Source organism: Ailuropoda melanoleuca, chromosome 5 (assembly GCF_002007445.2).
Source record: "Ailuropoda melanoleuca isolate Jingjing chromosome 5, ASM200744v2, whole genome shotgun sequence".
Lineage (NCBI taxonomy): Eukaryota > Metazoa > Chordata > Mammalia > Carnivora > Ursidae > Ailuropoda > Ailuropoda melanoleuca.
The window spans coordinates 56,016,599-56,035,620 of record NC_048222.1 but is presented as its reverse complement, the minus strand read 5'-3'; the positions used below and the strand labels follow the sequence as shown (position 1 = coordinate 56,035,620).

General features: G+C 35.7%; 1 protein-coding gene across 7 annotated transcripts in view; it reads right to left on the bottom strand.

Moving 5' to 3' along the window:
* Positions 1–19,022, bottom strand: part of ATP8B4 (ATPase phospholipid transporting 8B4 (putative)) — a 247,199-nt gene that overhangs the window by 72,403 nt on the left and 155,774 nt on the right. For all 7 annotated transcript variants that reach the window (XM_034660997.1, XM_034661000.1, XM_034660999.1 and 4 more), the window contains exons 12-15: positions 18,747–18,943; positions 12,899–13,107; positions 9,614–9,657; positions 5,073–5,238 (exon numbers count right to left, since the gene is read on the bottom strand). In XM_034660997.1, coding sequence (XP_034516888.1) covers positions 5,073–5,238; positions 9,614–9,657; positions 12,899–13,107; positions 18,747–18,943 — 616 coding nt within the window. The remainder of the gene's footprint in view (positions 1–5,072; positions 5,239–9,613; positions 9,658–12,898; positions 13,108–18,746; positions 18,944–19,022) is intronic.

Below are 19,022 nucleotides of genomic sequence, written 5' to 3'. Positions count from 1 at the left end.
AAATAAATAAAATAAATAAATAAGATATAGAGAACAGAGTGAAAATATCTGACCCTGAACATCTGAGAGGGGAAAATGAGTCAGAGGCAATGCTGGGAGAAATACATGGCCAATGAAACTCCAGAAGTAATGAGAGATGACATTCTCCAGATTCGAGAATCTCAGTGAATTCCAAGCAATACAAATTTTATAAAAAGCCACACCTTATAGTGAGAACATAGAAGGAGAAATCTTAAAAGTAGCCACGGAGAGAAGACTGATGACCTTCAGTTTGACAGCTGGACTGAGAGCTGACTATACAGTAACAGAAAGGGTAGTAGTAGATCTTCAAGAATAAGAATGAAATAAAGTTGTTTTTCAAACAAAGTTTTTGAAAGTTTACTACCAGGAGGTTCTCCCTAACAGAAATTCTAAAGAATACACTTTATGTCAACAGAAGATGAGAGATGGGACAAGCATTAAAGAACATAGAAATCAGTAAGTATATAGGATAAATCTAAGGAAACACTGACTATAAAAACAATAAAAACATCTTGTGGGATTAAAAAAGAAAATACATGGCAAGAGGATTAAGTCTTCCTATAGGGTTGATTAGTGCCAAGGGTTCTAAAGTCTTTGTTTTGTTCAAAAGAAGTCTTGGGCTTTGATAAGCTCATTATGCTAAAATGTTTAGGCTAACCACTAAAATACAAAATAAGGATTCCAGAGCAGCAGAAGTAAAAATGGAATAAATCCATAAGAGGGGGAAAAAAAAAAGAAGAAGAAGTGATTAAGACAAAAGATGGGGCAAATATAAAATACAAAATAAAATGGTAGAAATAAACTAAATGTACCAATAATTATATATTAAATACTTAAAATTTAAATATATCAATAATCAATAAAGGTAATGGACTAAATGTTGTGCTTAACCTTTACTTCTGTCAAGCTAAATATTTTTTTTAAATGTCAAAAATTATGCCATTCACAAAAGATGTGTCTAAAACACAAAGAAAAGATTGACAGGTAGACTGGCAAGAAATAGTAGCAAAAGATAAACAATACAAATACTAACAAAAGCAAAACATCTATAACTATACTCATATCAGCCAAAATAAACTTCGAGGTAAAAATACTACTAGAGATAAAGGGGATCAATGTATATTGATACAAGTTTAATTTAAGGAGACGTAAGTCTAAACGAGTAACTAATAACATGACCTTAAAACATAAAAAGCGAACACTGACATAGCTACAAATACAAACAGACAAATGTACCATTAGAGTCGATGATTTTAACGTACTCACTAGTTGTGAAATCAAATACTCAAAATAACCCAGAGAGAGTTCTGATTGAACAATTACCAAACATTATCTCATGGATACATTTAAAACCCAGGACCTAATAATCGTAGAATGTACATTCATTTCAAGCACACACGAAACATTTATGGAAACTGAATACACAGCAGGCTATAAAGCAAGACTCAACAAATTCTAAAGGCTATAATGAGGCAATAAGAAAAAAACATCCTAAATTTTTTGTATCTCTTTAATTGTAATACACTAAAACAGAAAAAAAAATCCTATTAAAAGCTCTTGTACTTTCTACTTTCCTCCTTCTAAAATTTCATCCTGGAGAAGGAAATGAAAATGTCAACTTCCCTAAATGACTTCTCCATGAAACAGCATACATTTAAAATAAAAGGGATAGCTTCAACTATAAATTATACAATCATAAATTTAATTAGATTTGGGTTCTAGTCTTTTCCATAAGAAACACATATAAGAAAACTCTGTTCTTCAAGGTACTTTAACATATGGATTTAAGCTATCTATTCTGTAATTAAAGATTTAAAAGGAGAGCAAAGTAATTTCCCCCTACTCAGTGATGTAATCCTTCACTTAGAATTTCATATCTTAAAGCAAGAGATAGAAATAGTTTAAAGAATATATATATCTACCTCTCTTCACTTCAAAATACCTTTATATGGCAGGATATTAGCCAGTACCCATTGGGATGGGTAAAATTTAAGAATGATGATCCTAAATGGTGGCAAGAATGTCAAGGTACTAGAACTCTCATATGCTGATGGTGGGATTTGTAAAATGATACAACCTTTTTTGAAAATTAGTTGGGCAGTTTCTTATAAAGTTAGACATATACTATGATCTGACAATTTCTATTCCTAAGTGTTTACCAGAAACAAATTTGTTAAATATTTTTTAAAGACATAAAAATGTTTACGGCAGCTTTATTCCTAATGGCCCAAAGCTGTGCACGAACAGAGGACTAGAAAAGAAAATTATGGTACACTCGCACAATGTAATATAACTCAGCAATAAAAAAGAATGAACTATTGATTAATACAACAACATGGGTAAGTGACAAAACATTACATCCTGTGAGGGGCATCTGGGTGGCTCAGTCGGTTAAGCGTCCAACTCTTGGTTTCGGCTCAGGTCCTGATCTTGGTCAGAGCAGTGAGATTGAGCCCTGCGTCAGGCTCTGTGCTCATAGTGGAGGCTGCTTGAGATTCTCTCTCTCCCTTTCCCTCTATCCCTCCCTTTGCTTGCACTCTCTGTCTAAAAAATGCATAAATCAATCTTTTAAAAAATCACAGTGTGTGAAAGAAGTCAGGCACAAAAGAATATATATTGTATGATTCCATTTATATGAAGTACAAAAACAGTAAAAAACTAATCTCTGATGACAGAAATCACAGCAGTAGTTGGCTGGACAGGGGTTGGGATTGTGGACTGAAAAGGGACAGGAGTAACGTGTCTGAAGTTATAGAAGAGATTTATACCCTGTTGGGGTTGGGGGTGAGAATTACATGGGTGTATATAATTGTCAAAACTCATCAAACTTAAGATCTGTGTGTTTTATTGCATTTAATTGTATCAAATTATAAAAAAAATTTTTAATGGTACTAGAAAAGAATGAATGGTATCTAGTAAACTAGGAATTTGAGAAATGTCTGCAAGATCAGTAGACTTGGACCACTGAAGAAGTAAGAGAAAAACACAGCTTAAAGCATTTGCAAAAGGAAATGAATACAGAGGTAAGAGAAATCCCCCAAAGATTCTCCAGACTCAGAGTGAGCAAATGCGAAAGGAAGTGCTCTTAGGGACACCATTAGTAAAACTGGTTGAAGAATTCCCCTCGGCTCTCCAGCCCATTGAGCTCCTCCTTCGGCCACCTTATTCTGAATAGGTTTCAATGACAGTTGCCTCCAGAAAAAAACCTTGAAAAAGTTCTACACAAAGTGTACAATCCACTTAAGGAAACCTCAAACATTTGAATGCTGTAGCTAGAGACCAAAACTGAGAAGGGCCTGAATCGCTTCAGAATTCCATAAGAATAAGAGAGAGAAAATGAGGGAAGGAACACCATGACTGACATTTCCTTCCAGGCCAGGCCTAAAGTACAACTCTGTCTAAGTGAGGGCTTTGCCACAGACTCCTAGCACTAGAGCTGAAAAAAATAAAATAGTTCAGCCCAGATACCTCATGGATTCCTGGAGAGGGAGGAACCCCACCCCCAGAAGATGAGCTATGTATTCTATCTCTCCCCCACAATCTGGGGAGGTTGGCCACTGTCATCAGAACGTACATTCACCAAGGGACAAACAGGGATTTGCAAATATAAATAAGAACAGGCAACCACAACTCATCAAACATTTGAGAACAATATGAAAATTAGACACAGAATTCAAAAAACAACATTCTATGAAATGAAAAATCATAGAGAAAAACAAAGAAAATTTCAAAGTAAGAATAATTAAGATCCTTGGGGCGCCTGGGTGGCACAGCGGTTGGGCGTCTGCCTTCGGCTCAGGGCGTGATCCCGGCGTTATGGGATCGAGCCCCACATCAGGCTCCTCTGCTATGAGCCTGCTTCTTCCTCTCCCACTCCCCCTGCTGTGTTCCCTCTCTCGCTGGCTGTCTCTATCTCTGTCAAATAAATAAATAAAATCTTTAAAAAAAAAAAAAAGAATAAGATCCTCAAAGAGCTCTAAGAAGGTATACAACATTAAAATAAAAACAGATTGCTATTAAAATAAAAAGTTTTGGAAATGAAATAAACTCAAAGGCAAAGATAAAAAAATGCTTTACTTAAAAGCACTGTGATATCCTCAGATAAAAGTATAATTAATCATTGGCCTTAGAATTATAAAGATCAGTTTGAGTCATAAATATAATTATGTAAATCCTCACAGCAATTAAAACTGGGGGAATGGGTTAGTCCAGCATCATGGAGGACAAAACTGTGACTTGAATGTAATCACAAGAAGGAAAAAGAAAAAAGAAAAAAATAGAGAGAAAACATATACAAGTGTATGTACATACACACACCCACACATATATACGACATACGTGCATACATATATACAGTCAAAAGTCTTTATATATTTCACTTTGAAGTTGAAATTACTAGGTGGTAATTTTCCACTCACTCACTGGTAGCAGAAAGAAATAAAACTTGTAAATGGACTAGACTAGGCTCAATTGGAGCAAGAAGCTGATTCATTTTACCATAATCTACCTGCCTCATCACTTCAGTATTAAAGTGGCCCGGCTGATTTTGTTCTGTTCTGTGAACTCTGAGCCCTAAACAACCACCTTAATAGTGTGAGGACTTGCTGATAATGGGGACTAAGAACACCCTATCTATCCACCCCCATTACCGGGAAAACATTCAATCGACCTGGTCATCATCTGCACCTATTAGATGTTTGTGTTCACGACAAGAGCTAAACACCTCAACTGTTATTTTCCTACTTGCGCTGGCTACCAGAGAGCTGACAAATATGGTGCTCGATCCTAAGAAAGATTCCATCCCCTTGTACTTGCACATTTGGACCCTCACCTTTCCAGCGCTCCTATTCTTTTGCTCTCCTTTTCAGTCTCTCCATAATTTTTGGAAAACACTCAGGATATAAATAAATAAGAAAAGCTGGTGATAGGTAAACCCCTTATGCAATGTATACTTTTAATTAGAACATCCTTCTAATTCCAAATATTTTAAACAAAGTATCATTTCTGATTTAAAAAGCAAGGCTCACCATTGAGACATGCTTTGTACTTACCTGCACTATTTTCCTCCGACATTACGGTGTGGCAAAGGGCAAGTAACCTAAGAAATTCATACACTTTGGAATCCCCCAGTTTAACAGATTCCATCAGACGGTGGTCAAAGAACTGAAATGTTCTATCTGCTTGGGGATTGACTGAGAAATCCACAGGCTCATTTTTCTGTAGGAGAACAACAGAAGAAAAAAAAACCACAACTATACACCTCCTTCCAACAATAATCTTTTAAAATTCAAAAACACTTCCTCTACGTATTTTTAGTGCTTGTATGATTTTTCAGCCTCAAACATCTGGCAATACAATGGCTTTCTGTTTCCTCATTACTGTTAAATATTATCTTCTCATTTCAGAGCCAAGCACCAAAGCAGTGACCCTTCCAAAAGCATAAGGAAAAAAAAATATCCAATGGCTGTACAGATCCTCAAATTCTTACTGCAACTTCAACATACAAAGAAGCCCTTAATATGATAAGTTCTTTTCAAAACCTACTCAATGGCAAAACCTGACCTGACTTGAATTCATACTGGCAGCAATATCTGACCTAGAATGGTATGTGTCTAATTATAGACTTTTTTTAGTCCACTTACTATGAATTAATATTTTCAATGCAAAAATATTAATGTGTTTTATTACAGAGTACTTTCTCAGATCTCTCTGGAGATACTGCATAATATAATGATAGGATTAAAACTGGGATCTTGAAGAGATATTTGCACTCACATGTTCATTACAGCATCATTTATAATAGCCAAGAGGTAGAAACAACGTAAACATCCATCAGGAAATGAATGAATAAAGAATATGTGGTATACAGATACAATGGAATATTATCTGGCTATAAAGAAAGAAGAGAATCCTCTCTTCAAGCCACAACATGAATGAACCTTGAAGGCACATGTTTAAGTGAAATAAGTCAGTTACAAAAGAACAATTACTGCATGATTCCACTTATATGAGGTAATAAAATAGTTAAACTCAAAGAAACAAAGTGGAATGGTTGTTTCCAGTGGCTGGAGGAATGGGGAAATGAGGATAGCTGTTGAATGAGTATAGCGTTTCCGCCATGCAAAGTGAGGAAGTTCTAGAGATCTGTCATGCAACATCATGAGTATTGTTAGTAACAGTTTACTGTACACTTAAAAATGTGTTGAGTAAAAAAAGAAAAACATGATAAAAGAAATAGGGTAGAATAAAATAGCGGAAGATGATTCCATAGTAAATAAGATCCCTGTTAATTCACTGACTTCTGGAAAACACAAAATGTACTTCTAAAAGTTTATTATTCAAAGCACTAATCCTGTGATAGTGTCTTTGCAAAAAACAGTTGATAGAAAAATACTTTTAATATACACTTGTTCTTGGAAGCTACAGAATATTTTATATTATATCCAAGTATATGAGAAGACCTGCATACAGGACACTCAGTTGTGTTTATCCCAGAATCATAGGGACTTATTTAATCATAGATTGTTTTGTTCATGTAAGAAATTTCTAAAACAACTGCATTAGGGGAAAAAATTATCAACTTGCTAGTAAGGAGTAAAATACACACTGGCCTTAGACTTCCCTGAAACCCCCAGGAAAGAAACCGTGACTCAAAGAGATTATGGCCAATCAAGCTATCATTCGAATATAAAGTCAGTATATAGTTCATGTTTGTTATGAACCCTTCTTGAAACTAGAGGATGAACTTCATCCAAATAAGAGTTAACTAGAAAAATCATTAGTAAAGAACTAGTTAGTTAACTGAAGGACTAAGTCTAAAAGAAATAGAGAGATTAAGATGCCAAAACAAAATGTATGTACTGTATACTTTGACTATGCAAGATGAAAAGACAGCTAAAAAATTGGAAGATATGGATTTCCTCATTTTGTTATTTGAAGGTCAAGATGGTATCATTTAAAGTTTCAAATCAACTAATAAAAATCTATATATATTTAGGATAAAGAAAAATATAAAAATATAATATATAAAAATAGGAAAACATGAGGGAAAGAAAAAGAAATATAATTTCATCATTGTTCATATTAGGAAATTAATAAATGCTGCCTTAAAAATATTAATATTATATAAACTCTTGAAAGTATATGGTAGAAAAATGAAATACTTTCCTAATATTTCTAGACATTATAAGACATGCATACATACAGAATAAAGAATCCACATAAAGAATTATTAAACACAAAGTCTATTATTGTTGGACACAAAGTACAACCTAAAATATTATAGCTAAGACAATATAGAGCCCTATGTTGATGGCCCAAACTCAATTATTAAAAGATTGGAATGCAAAGCAAACTCCAATCTTATGCTGTACACGGGACGCACATAAAGTCCTTCAGAAACACAGAAAATAACTGGTGGGCACATGCAAATGAAGAGAAACCAGGAGTTGTGACATTAACAGCAAATAAGGTTGAATTCAGGCCCAGAAGAATTAAATGAGTCAAAGGAGAGCAGTTTTAATGTTAAATTGTGCAATTCACAGTAAAAATGTAACCACTATGAATACCAGTTTACCCTCAAGTATCATCAATACTTGTAAAACAAAGATTTCAGGCTATGTAAGAGTTACATATAGAGAAAGAGATTTTTTAAATACTTTAATTACCCTCTTTTATGCTAATAGGTGATAAAGATAAAAGATAATAATGAAATAGAAGACCTAAATAATATAATTTACAAGGTAGAACTGACATCTAGCTAACTTTGTAACTTGAAATCAGAATATACATATGCTCTCTTTTTAAGAAGCCTGGAACACTGACAACAATTGACTGCATTAACTCGCAAAGAGAACCCCACTAAATTCCAAGAAGTAGATACAATACAAATCTGTTCTTTTATTAAAAGTGCAATAGGGGCGCCTGGGTGGCACAGCGGTTAAGCGTCTGCCTTCAGCTCAGGGCGTGATCCCAGCGTTCTGGGATCGCCCCACATCAGGCTCCTCTGCTATGAGCCTGCTTCTTCCTCTCCCACTCCCCCTGCTTGTGTTCCCTCTCTCGCTGGCTGTCTCTGTCTCTGTCGAATAAATAAATAAAATCTTTAAAAAAAATAAAATAAAATAAAATAAAAGTGCAATAAAGTTAGGGGGGAAACCGCTATCACTTGGGATTTTTAAAACTCTTCCTTAAAAACCTGTGTTTCAGTGTGGATATTCAAATTGCTATGACAAAAAATAAAATTANTGCAATAAAGTTAGGGGGGAAACCGCTATCACTTGGGAATTTTAAAACTCCTTCCTTAAAAACCTGTGTTTCAGTGTGGATATTCAAATTGCTATGACAAAAAATAAAATTAGTTTAATAAACTACAGGCCAAATCTACATGATAAAATTAAAGAAGTATTCAGAGAAAAATTAAGAACTATAAATATTTGTATATAAAAAAGGAAAAATGAAATTAATAAGTTAAGCATCAAGTATGAAGTTAGAAAAAGAAAAAAAGAAACTTAAGGCATTAATAAAGATAAAAGCAGAGACTATTGATTAAAACACAAATAATAGATAAAACCCAAAGCTACTCTTTTTCTGTGGAAGAAGGGGGCAATTTCATAATGTACTCAAGATGGAAAAAGACAAACAAAAATAAATGATTTTTTTTAAATAGCCACAAAGAGAAAATTAAAAGCATCATAAGAGACTTCTTTACTCAACTTTAAGGCACAGATCATTTCGATGTTATATAAACTGTCCCATGGAATACAAAAATAAGGAAAAATAAGAAAAATTATTCTCTTTCTAAAGATAACATTGGTAGCAAAACAGACATTACTGTCCCCCAAAACCAGTGAAGACTGATGTGTCTCACAAACCCACAGACACATATCTAAATAAAGCATTAGCAAACAGAATCTAGTAGCACACTGAGAAAACAGCTTAACACAAGTGACATTTATTTACAGAAACCATAGATGGATGACAAACCAATAGAAAAATGAGTAAAGATGAAATACAATAAACTATTAAAAATATAAAGATGTCCAACCTCACTCATAAGTTAGAACTAGAACCATATTGAGATATCATTTCACATAGTCTTGTCAAATATCAAAAACTCCGACAAAACATTGTGTTGGTAGGGTGGGGGAAAGCACTCTTGTGCATTGCTTGTGGCAGGGTAAATAGGTAAGAATTTTAAAGACGACGAGGGCAATATTTATCGATTATAAATGCACATACCTTTTGATTTAGCAAGTCCATTTCCAACTCCACTAATCTAGAAAGATCTCGAATATATCATTGAGAAAGAAAGTTAAGAAAAGTATTGATAGTATGCTACCATCTATGTAAAAAGTGAAGAAAAATACTTCCTTGCCTACACAGAAATCTCTCTAAAAGAATATAAAAACAGAGAAAACTCTGTGGTTGAGGGACCTCAACAGAAGGGATTCTGAACCATATGAATCTATTTTTTTTAAGCTATGTATTAAATATTTCATCTGGTCACATTGGAAATCAGTCTTCCAGGAACTCAACATTTTAAAAACACATGTACAATTTGAAATTAAAAGAATGAAATTTATCACCTCCACACCTTAGTTATATCTGTTTTCTGACCCATGTCATCATGAACTTCACCTGCCAAAACAAAAATTAAGAATTAGTAATAAATGAAATTAAAACTAGATTTAGACGTTTAGTTTTCAGGAATACACTTACTAAAGCACCATTACTAGATGGCATTATGAATTCAAATGAAGACTTTTTTGAAGTGGTTTCAAACTGTAAGCCTAGACATAGTGATTAACCCAGAGAAATACTCAGGTTTGCCCAAGATAGAACTAAAATGCAGTTTGCATTAAAACAAAATATAAGCTCACAATCATGTTCTTCTGTAAATTTTATCATTCTGCAATCACATTATCTATGATGTTTGCCAGAGGCAAATTTTTGTTTTCCCCTTTATCCCCACTATTGGGGGCATTCAAAAATGACATCTTAGACCAATTCTCACCAATGCTAGAGCTTGGTGAGTACACCGCCATCTTGTTTTGGGCCAGATACAGCTGTGTAGTATCGAGTTCAAATTACATGTAAATGTTAAACAGTGTCCGTGCCCCCAGCAGTCGGAAAGCATAGCCAAGTATGTGCCAAATCTTTAAAAATAACTTTTCTTGGTATAAAGCCAATATATGCTTATTACAGATAAATTGGAAAATACAAGATGTTTACAGCAGGAAATAAAAATTACTAATAGTCCCACCCCCAGGGATAACCAGTATTTATATAGAGTTTCTTTCATGTTGATTGTGTATGTGTGTATATATACATATATTTATCACAGAGTTCAAAAATGTCTAGTTCCTCCTGTTTTTAACCCAAGGGTGAGAATTTCTCTGGTCATTAAAAGTTCTTTGTGAATCTAATTTTGAATGGTTGCTAATAGCTACACAGAATAATTTATTTTAGCTTTCCCCTCTTCGGAAACTTTTAAGATTTTTCTAATTTTTGCTTAGCATTTGAAGATTTAATGCCATTTGCCAAGACTCTATTTCTTGCAAGGATAATAAGAGTTCCTTGCATAAATCCCATGCCAGACAACCGTAGTACCCCTCATCTTCATAACAAACTTGCAAGATGAAGATTTTCACTCCTGTTCTACGGGTGAGGGAACCCAAGAACAGAAATCCATGGGAAGTTACTTAACTGAGGCTAAAAAGTCAGCCTAGTATGTTTTTGAACCCCTGTCTCTCTCCTTTCACTGATGAATTGGTATTTGCTGTTTTTCTGGAGCACTGGTCTAAATCTGGACCGCTGTGTTACTGCTGCGTGGGTGGTGTCCCGGAGCCAGTGAATGAAACTCGCCATGCTCCTGGAATTTAAATCTCAAACTCACTGTGGTTATGCTCCAGTCATTGTGCCATAGGCAGTAACTCATGACTGATAAAAATGAAACAAAGCTGTGCCTTCCTGTAAAATCCTCCCCCAAAGGAAGCACGCTTATAAAAGTGGTGATGGAAGTGAAGAAAAGTTAAAGAAGTCGAAGAAAATAAAAGTTCTGAGCTAGAGAATAGATTTAGATAAATCAGAGTAGAAGGCCAAATTTTCCCAAGACTGGATCTATGATATAAACAAGACCAGCTGATAGGAAAACAAGAAAAAGTGATTCTTAAACATTCTGTGAGTGCTTTAGTAAGAATATATTTTAATGACATCAAAAATGCATTATAAATTATAATGGTATATAAATTAAGGGTCTAAAGAGGTCCGTTAAATATTTCAGTTCTGCATTTTACGAGGGAAATTACAAGCCATCATGGGATTTGGAAATTTGGAAATTTGCAAAGATATTGGACTATATATACTTTGTGAAAATCATGGGCCTTTGTTAAAAATAGCACTATGACATTGGGGCGCCTCGGTGGCGCAGTCGTTAATCGTCTGCCTTCGGCTCAGGGCGTGATCCCAGCGTTCTGGGATCGAGCCCCACATCAGGCTTCTCTGCTAGGAGCCTGCTTCTTTCTCTCCCACTCCCCCTGCTTGTGTTCCCTCTCGCTGGCTTTCTCTCTCTGTCAAATAGACAAATATATAAAATCTTAAAAAAAAATTGCACTATGACAAATACTGGTTCACACGTCTGATAATTTACTTAGTATCATTTCCTAGAAGTGATATTATCATTATTATGTTATTATCAATATGTGCCATGGCAAAAAAAAAAAAATCCAAAAGATCCTCCAAATTAAAATATCTCTAATACTCTAAAATTTTCCCATTTAAACTACTCTTTGGGTTTAGCCAGTATTCTTAGAAAGCCTCTGAAAAGAGTCAAAGAAAAATTTTAGGGAACGTCTCTATTTTAACTACCAGTTATTATAATAGTGATATGAGAAATTCACAATGTAACTAAGGGCTTATGGAAGTCCAGGTGGAGAATTACCCGGTTTTTGCCCAGAAAGGGGGGAGGGGGAGCAGAGGAGAGGTGGGTTATAGGGGTGGGGGGTAGCAAAGGGAGGTCAACAGGCAGGAGAGCACAAAAATCAAATTCCTGTATTTCTTAATTTTGTTCAAAGTCAAATCTTACTATAAAATATTTGGCAATGTGTGAAGCTTCTCATCAGGGGACAAAGGGAAGTTTTTCCTCTCTTTCTCGGATTTTTCTTCTTGAGATTTCTGTACTGAAAAGCTGGGCACTCAGAGTCCAGTGAAGGGGGATCAGGAACCCAAAGACACCCAACAGAAGCCTTCCACTAAGCTCCCATGCTTTCAGCAGAAGAACTGTCTGCTAACCGGCCAAAATCAGGGTGACAAGCAACACACGTAAATAGAATGCTTGAGAATCCTAATATAGAGCAGGCATCCTGACCAAAGCATACAAAGAGGAATTGGATATTCATGAAATATCTTGTCTGGCCCCTCAGAGTAACCCTGTGCAATGTGAATTCTTAGGAGTGGATTGTAAATTCTTACAAACACAGGCCCTAACCTCAATTCCAGAGCTGTTAGGAAGCAGGTATGAAATACTGCTTTTACTTAGCTAAATCAAGTCACCAAGAACTTGTCCTCCCTAGGATATGGGTCTAATTAATAAGCACCACAGAGCACAATCACACAAAGCACCAGAAGGAATCTCAGACAGTATCATACCTAACCCCCATCTCTACCCCTGAATGGTAACAAATGCAAAGTTTCGTCTAAATTATTCAACAATCATTGAACAAATGTTTAGTGACTGTTGTATGCCGAGCACTATGTTAGAGGCTGGTGGTGTCCATATGAATAAGCCAGCAATAAACGGTTTTGTTTTAAAAAAGAGAGTTGCTTATGTGTTTAAGGACCGCTGACAATATCAGTAAGAAAGAGGAACTGTTTCCCTTACCATAGATTTTCCCATTAATGGAACACTTTTGAAAAGTCATGATGTTTTGGGTGAGGGTGCCCGTTTTGTCGGAGAAAACGTATTCAATCTGACCCAGTTCCTCATTGAGAGTGGTCGTCCGGGCTTCAGCGGGTGTAGATTTTCCAGCGTAATACATCTTCCGATCCCAGTTTATAAAATAACTGTGTCCCAGACGAATTACTTCCATACTTTGTCCGTTAAAATGGAGAAAAAGAAATGCTCCATCAATTTCAGAACATACAAAGCTTTGCCAAAGTTAAGAAGTCCATCAAAGACTTCAGAGTGTAGGAGAAAGTGTGGATGCTTCGTTCCCAGGTCTTGGTGACCTTCAGAAGCATCTCAGCAGAGTCTGATCATGAACCTGCCAAAGTCATTTCCCTGGAACACCATGAAAAAATAGACTGACTTTGCATAAGTCAGTGGAGAATGTTCCATGGGTCACCATTTACATTAAACAGGCCCAGTGGAGATTTCTTGGGTAGCTTAAGTTGGCATTTCTCTTATATCTTACGAGAAACTGACTATGATTAAAGATGTTTGTCAGAAAGAAGATCTAAAGAAATGTGTAGCTGAGGACTTTCTAATACATCGTTTGATGCGCTTCACTTTGCCAAAAGAGGTAGAATAAGCATCTCTGTACGGCACTAAGCAAACCATAAAAGATCCTGAGTATATCTCAATACTGTAATCATTGTTGTTATGTTACTTTGCCCCTTTGCCAGGAAAAGAGCATTGTCTCATGATCTAGCGGCAATTTATGACTTGCCAGCTCTACAAGTGGAATTTCTGTGGCCAAAGGTATGAACTTTTAAAATCTCTGACATATGTAAGGTTAAAACAATTTCCAAAAAGGTTAACATTATAAGTTTCTGCAATTAGATAACTGAAAATTAATCACTTACCATGTATAATGTATATACATACACATCATACAAATATTACCAATTTATCATTTGTCCTTTAATTTTGTTTCCACTATTTTTGACATGAAGAACTTTTCTTTTTAATGGATCAAATTTATCAATAGATTATAGCTTCTATTGTGGGAGTTTTGCTTGGATAGGCTTTCCCTATGCCAAGATTATACATACAGACATCCTTATTTTTCCTCCTACTTCTTTACTGAATTTTCCATATTTAATTCCTTATCACAGTTGGAATTTGTATAAGTATGACGTACATATGCAGTGCTAATTTCAATTTTTACAAAGTTTTTTCATCACCATTTATTGAACAAGAAATCCTTTCCCTTACTGTGTTGGGGTGCTTCCATGCCACCTATAAATTGTTTTCCTCACTACAATCTACTCTAGGAATTTCAGTTTTATTCCTTAATATGTCACTTAATACATCTCTTATTTTCCTTATTGCAGCTTTATAAAATTTGGCAATACCTGGGAGGATATAAGAGAACACTTACTCTCTTTAAAAATTCTTAGCTATAATCACTCTTCTTCCTGAGAGAATCAGTGTATTCGTTTAAGCAAACTTTAGAATCAACGTATCAGCTTTCTCATAAAACTTACTTGAGACTTGTATTTAGTCTATGTTAAACTTTTAATTATTGGAAGAGAACTGATATTTTAATATATAAATGCAACTTCAAGGAGAAGGATAAATCTTTCCGGTAATTCAATTTTGAAAGGTACCTCTATTGGTAAAGGGTTTTAGTTTAGTTTTGGTTTGGCTTTGTTTTTCACACAAGTCCACACTATAGCCTAATAGATGCGTTCCTGGACATTGCATCTTTTCATTGAGGAGATCCTTGTTTAAATTATTGTCGGCCTAAAGGAGAGGGTTTTGTTTTTTTAACATTGACAGCGTTTTCCAATATTAAAAAATGTGATAATGGCACAAATCAGACATTTAACTGAATTATCTAACTAAGAGCCTCACAGAATTATTCTTTTGAATTTCCTAGGTCTATAATCACATTGTCTATGCTCTTCCCTTCTAATAGGGTTATTACCATTTCAGGTTCATGTCTTCTTCTGTTCACTGGTATTTTGGCTACATGTCTTAGTACATTAACAAGGTCATCCAGAAGAGTATATAACACAATAATGACAATAGCAAGGACCCATGGCTTATTTCTGATCTTAATGGGAATTAAGCCTTGGTTTTCTCATCTGTAAAGTGAGAACATTAACAGTGGCCTGATTATGCTAACTCTGAACAGTTGTCTCCTTGAAGACAAAAGATGATACCAAAATCCTTTCTAGGCATTACATTCTATGCTCCTAATATTTCCCTCTCCAAAAATGGTACGGCACCAGTTCATTTTTGAACTATTTAAATGGTAGCATTTTTTCCCCTAAACTAAAAATCCACTATGACTCTGTAGAATCCTACAATATAAAAATAAATGTCATATTCTGTATTTGTTTATGTATTTTCTTATTATAGTTTACCCATCTGTGTCTCCCACTTCTCCCCACACACACTTCCTTGTAAATTCCTTGCTAGCTTTTCTATTTCAGCTTTGTTTTCTTTATTCCATTCACTTGAAAAATATTAGCACATACACTGGACCAAGCACAGTGCTTTGTCTGTCATAAGTAGTCCATCAGTGCTGAATGAATGAATCCTGACCTTCTATTCCCTAATTTTACCAGTAAGGACATTAAAACCTAGAAGTTGGGGCGCCTGGGTGGCTCAGTCATTAAGCATCTGCCTTTGGCTCAGGGCGTGATCCTGGCATTCTGGGATCGAGCCCCGCATCAGGCTCCTCTGCTGGGGGCCTGCTCTTCCTCTCCCACTCCCCCTGCTTGTGTTCCCTCTCTCGCTGGCTGTTTCTCTGTCAAATAAATAAATAAAATCTTAAAAACAAACAAATAAATAAATAAAACCTAGAAGTTAAATGACTAACCCAAGGTCACACAAATAATTAACCACCGAGCCAAGACGAGAATTCAGGCATTTGGTAAAGCCAGTGCAGACCTGACTTTAAGAATGGGATTGTGCAGGTAGCTGTACAAACAGTTTGAAGGTTTCATCTATCTGGAAGTGAGATAGCTCCCTGAAAACTCCAAGCAAAATGAATGGAATAGCATTTGATCCTTCCTTCTGTGCTACCCTTCAAACCAAATGAAGTATTGTAAATTAATTTGAACTCTTAGATCTTAAAATAGTCTGTAGAGAGGAAGGGTATCCTTTTTGTTTGGGAAAGAGGATTTAAGAGAGTCATAGTGGAACATTCAACTCTTTGTCTTATAATAGCAGAGAAAAGGAGACAAATGTTCAGAGTTAACATAATCAAGCACTTAGTGTTTTCTGCCTGAATGCTCAAAGAACAGGGCTTATGATTCCGCCCATTCTGTGGCTAAACAAGCACAGTCGAAATGAATTCCTATTGCTTTGGAAAAAAACACCCAAAATCTAATTCTTTGGGAGTACATGGCTGCATTTCTTAAGATGATGTATTAAAAAACCATAGCTGGATAAGAAACAAACTGACAGCATAGAAATATCTTAGCAACGTCAACATCCTCTGTTCACATGGAATTGTTAACCATTCCAAGTAAATTCTACACTTTTATCCTCAAGTGACACATGATCCTAATTTATACTTTGCACCTATTTGAAAGCCTAAAGGAAGCTTTTATAGAAGGCCTTCTCTCCAAAAAGAAAAATCTGGGGGTTCTCTTTTTGTAGGTCTCAGTCTTTAGGACAGAGCAACCTGAAATTCCTTGGAATGCTCTTCCCCTCATGTTTAGATCAGAATCACTGCTCTTGTTTGGTGACAGGAAAGCTCACATTTACCCGCATCATTACTATGCCTTACAACAGGTACAGAACTCTAAACTTTTTTCCTTCTCTTGATGTCTTCACTGAGTAATAAACCAGACACAGCTTTAGGGAGAGGAAAAACACTGTACCAAGTGTCAGAAGACTTGGGTTTGGATCTTGGTTTTATCCTTAATCAGCCCCATGAGCCTGAGCAAATCATCTCATTTCTGAAAGTAGTTGGGCAATAACTATAAGGTCACTGGGAGACATAAGTAAGATAAAGTACATGAAAGCACTTTATATAAAATATAAAATGTTATCTGGGGTAAGGTGGTATTATTTGGTGCAGAAAGGAACTCAGACATCAATTATTTTAATCCTGCCATTTTACTGAGCAGCACCTAGTTCATAGGCCAACTAAGGCAGGGAAGCCAAGTGCTTTCTTCAAGGTCATGCAGCTTATCTTGTGGTCGTGCCAAGACCAGAACTTGGGCTTGGACTACTCGATTTAGGTTTTCTTTTCACTACTGCAAGATACACATTAGAAGGAAAAGTAATGTTAACCTGGGAATCTAGCCTTGACCTCTACAACACCAATCTTTCAAATCATTAAATGAAAAATGCCAACGCACTTCAAAGAAAGCACATACACAGAATATGCTTCCTTCGTGAGGACATACGAGGCTGCACATGTGCCGACGGTAAGCCACTATGAGCCTTTATTGTTCATTTAGGACATAAAAGGAAAGCTATAAAAGCTGACCATAGCTCTTCTGGCAAAGAGCAGGATTTACTACAGACTTTATAATTGGATACAAGCATGAGAGGTCCTCAGAATCAAAGATGAGCCAGTAGGATACAGTTTAAATAGACCCTGCTCTGACCACAGCTCCAGAAGGCCCAGAGCAATCTGTGGTGCTCACATGCCACTACTTCAAGTCAATTTCCCACAACTTGACATTTCAGTTTCCTGACTGCTATCCAAAACAAGGGTGGACTTTGTGCACTGAGCTTCCCTTGCTTCATCATAGCTAGGATTTTGGAAAAAGAGAAAAAGAAGCTTGTAAAAATTAGTGGGGATTTAGAGCCGGTAATTTTTTTGTATTGTTAAAGTACTGGTGATGAGGAATGTCAAACAACCAAGTCTCATCCTGGCTCCAGTGCCTTTGAGATTGTCTGACGCAGTCTTGGTAGGATTAGGATCAAAAATATCTCAGGTATACACTCTAGGGCCAACTTCTAAGCCTTATCAAATACACAGACACACACACACAAATATACATACACATGTGCACATAAAGGCACACATGTGCACATTTGTGTGTGTGTCCATATGTACGTGTGTATGGAGAGACAGAGAAAAAGAGATCATTTTAGCTCTAATTTGTGAGACCAAATCTAAAAATGACAGATCACGTTGCAGTGGGAGTTATGACCCACACTTATTTAACAATGGACAAGGACAACCAACTATATTTAAACTTCTTTATGTTATAGTTACTAATAATAGGAAAAATCAACATTCATTAAGCTCTTACGATGCATCAGACATTCTTTTAAGAGCTTTATAGTCTGTTTACTCTCTAGATAATCCTATTAAGTAAAACGTTATTTTTTTTTACTTTTAAAATCAGGAAACTGAGGCACTAGAAGGTGAATAAATCGCCCAAGGTTATGGGGCTACTAAGTGGTGGAAGTGAATCCAAATCTGGGTATGTGGAGCCAGACTAGTAGCAGGGAATCATCATCACAAGAGATATCCCCAAATATTCTTCCATTTCTTACCCAATATCAGCCCAATTCTAACTGATCAGGTTGCATGAGACACTGCAGTCCGTGTATTCCAAAGAATAACATTCCTAAGAAACCAAATCAAATCAAGGAGAAAATAAAATGGATTTATAATTTGAAAATGTAAAAGTGAAGCAGATTAAGAAGTTTAGTTGCCTCATTTGTAACAGATGTAGCAGGTCGTAAGCAGAGCAAGGCATCTCCCTCACTGTCATAATTTTAAAAAAACAATGATTACAGAGCATGATCAAGCACAACAAAGTCTTTTGACAAAGTGACTCATCTAAAGTATAAACTCTCACCTTACCTCACATATAATGAAATGGGTACAACTGTGTTGAGAATAATAATATATGACCAGAATGTTAAGAATCCTGAGAACAGAGAGTTCTTCCCTCTTTCATTCCAAAAGAGGAAAGTTCTGAATTGGTCTCCAACTTGATTCTCCCAGATTGAATTTCCTATTGCAAGAATAATTCCCAAGCATACCAGAAACCCAAAAATCTGAAATGAGAATAGAAGTCTGGTTAAGGTTAATTTGAACCCAAAACTCATTGTATCAACACAATCCAGTTACACTCCT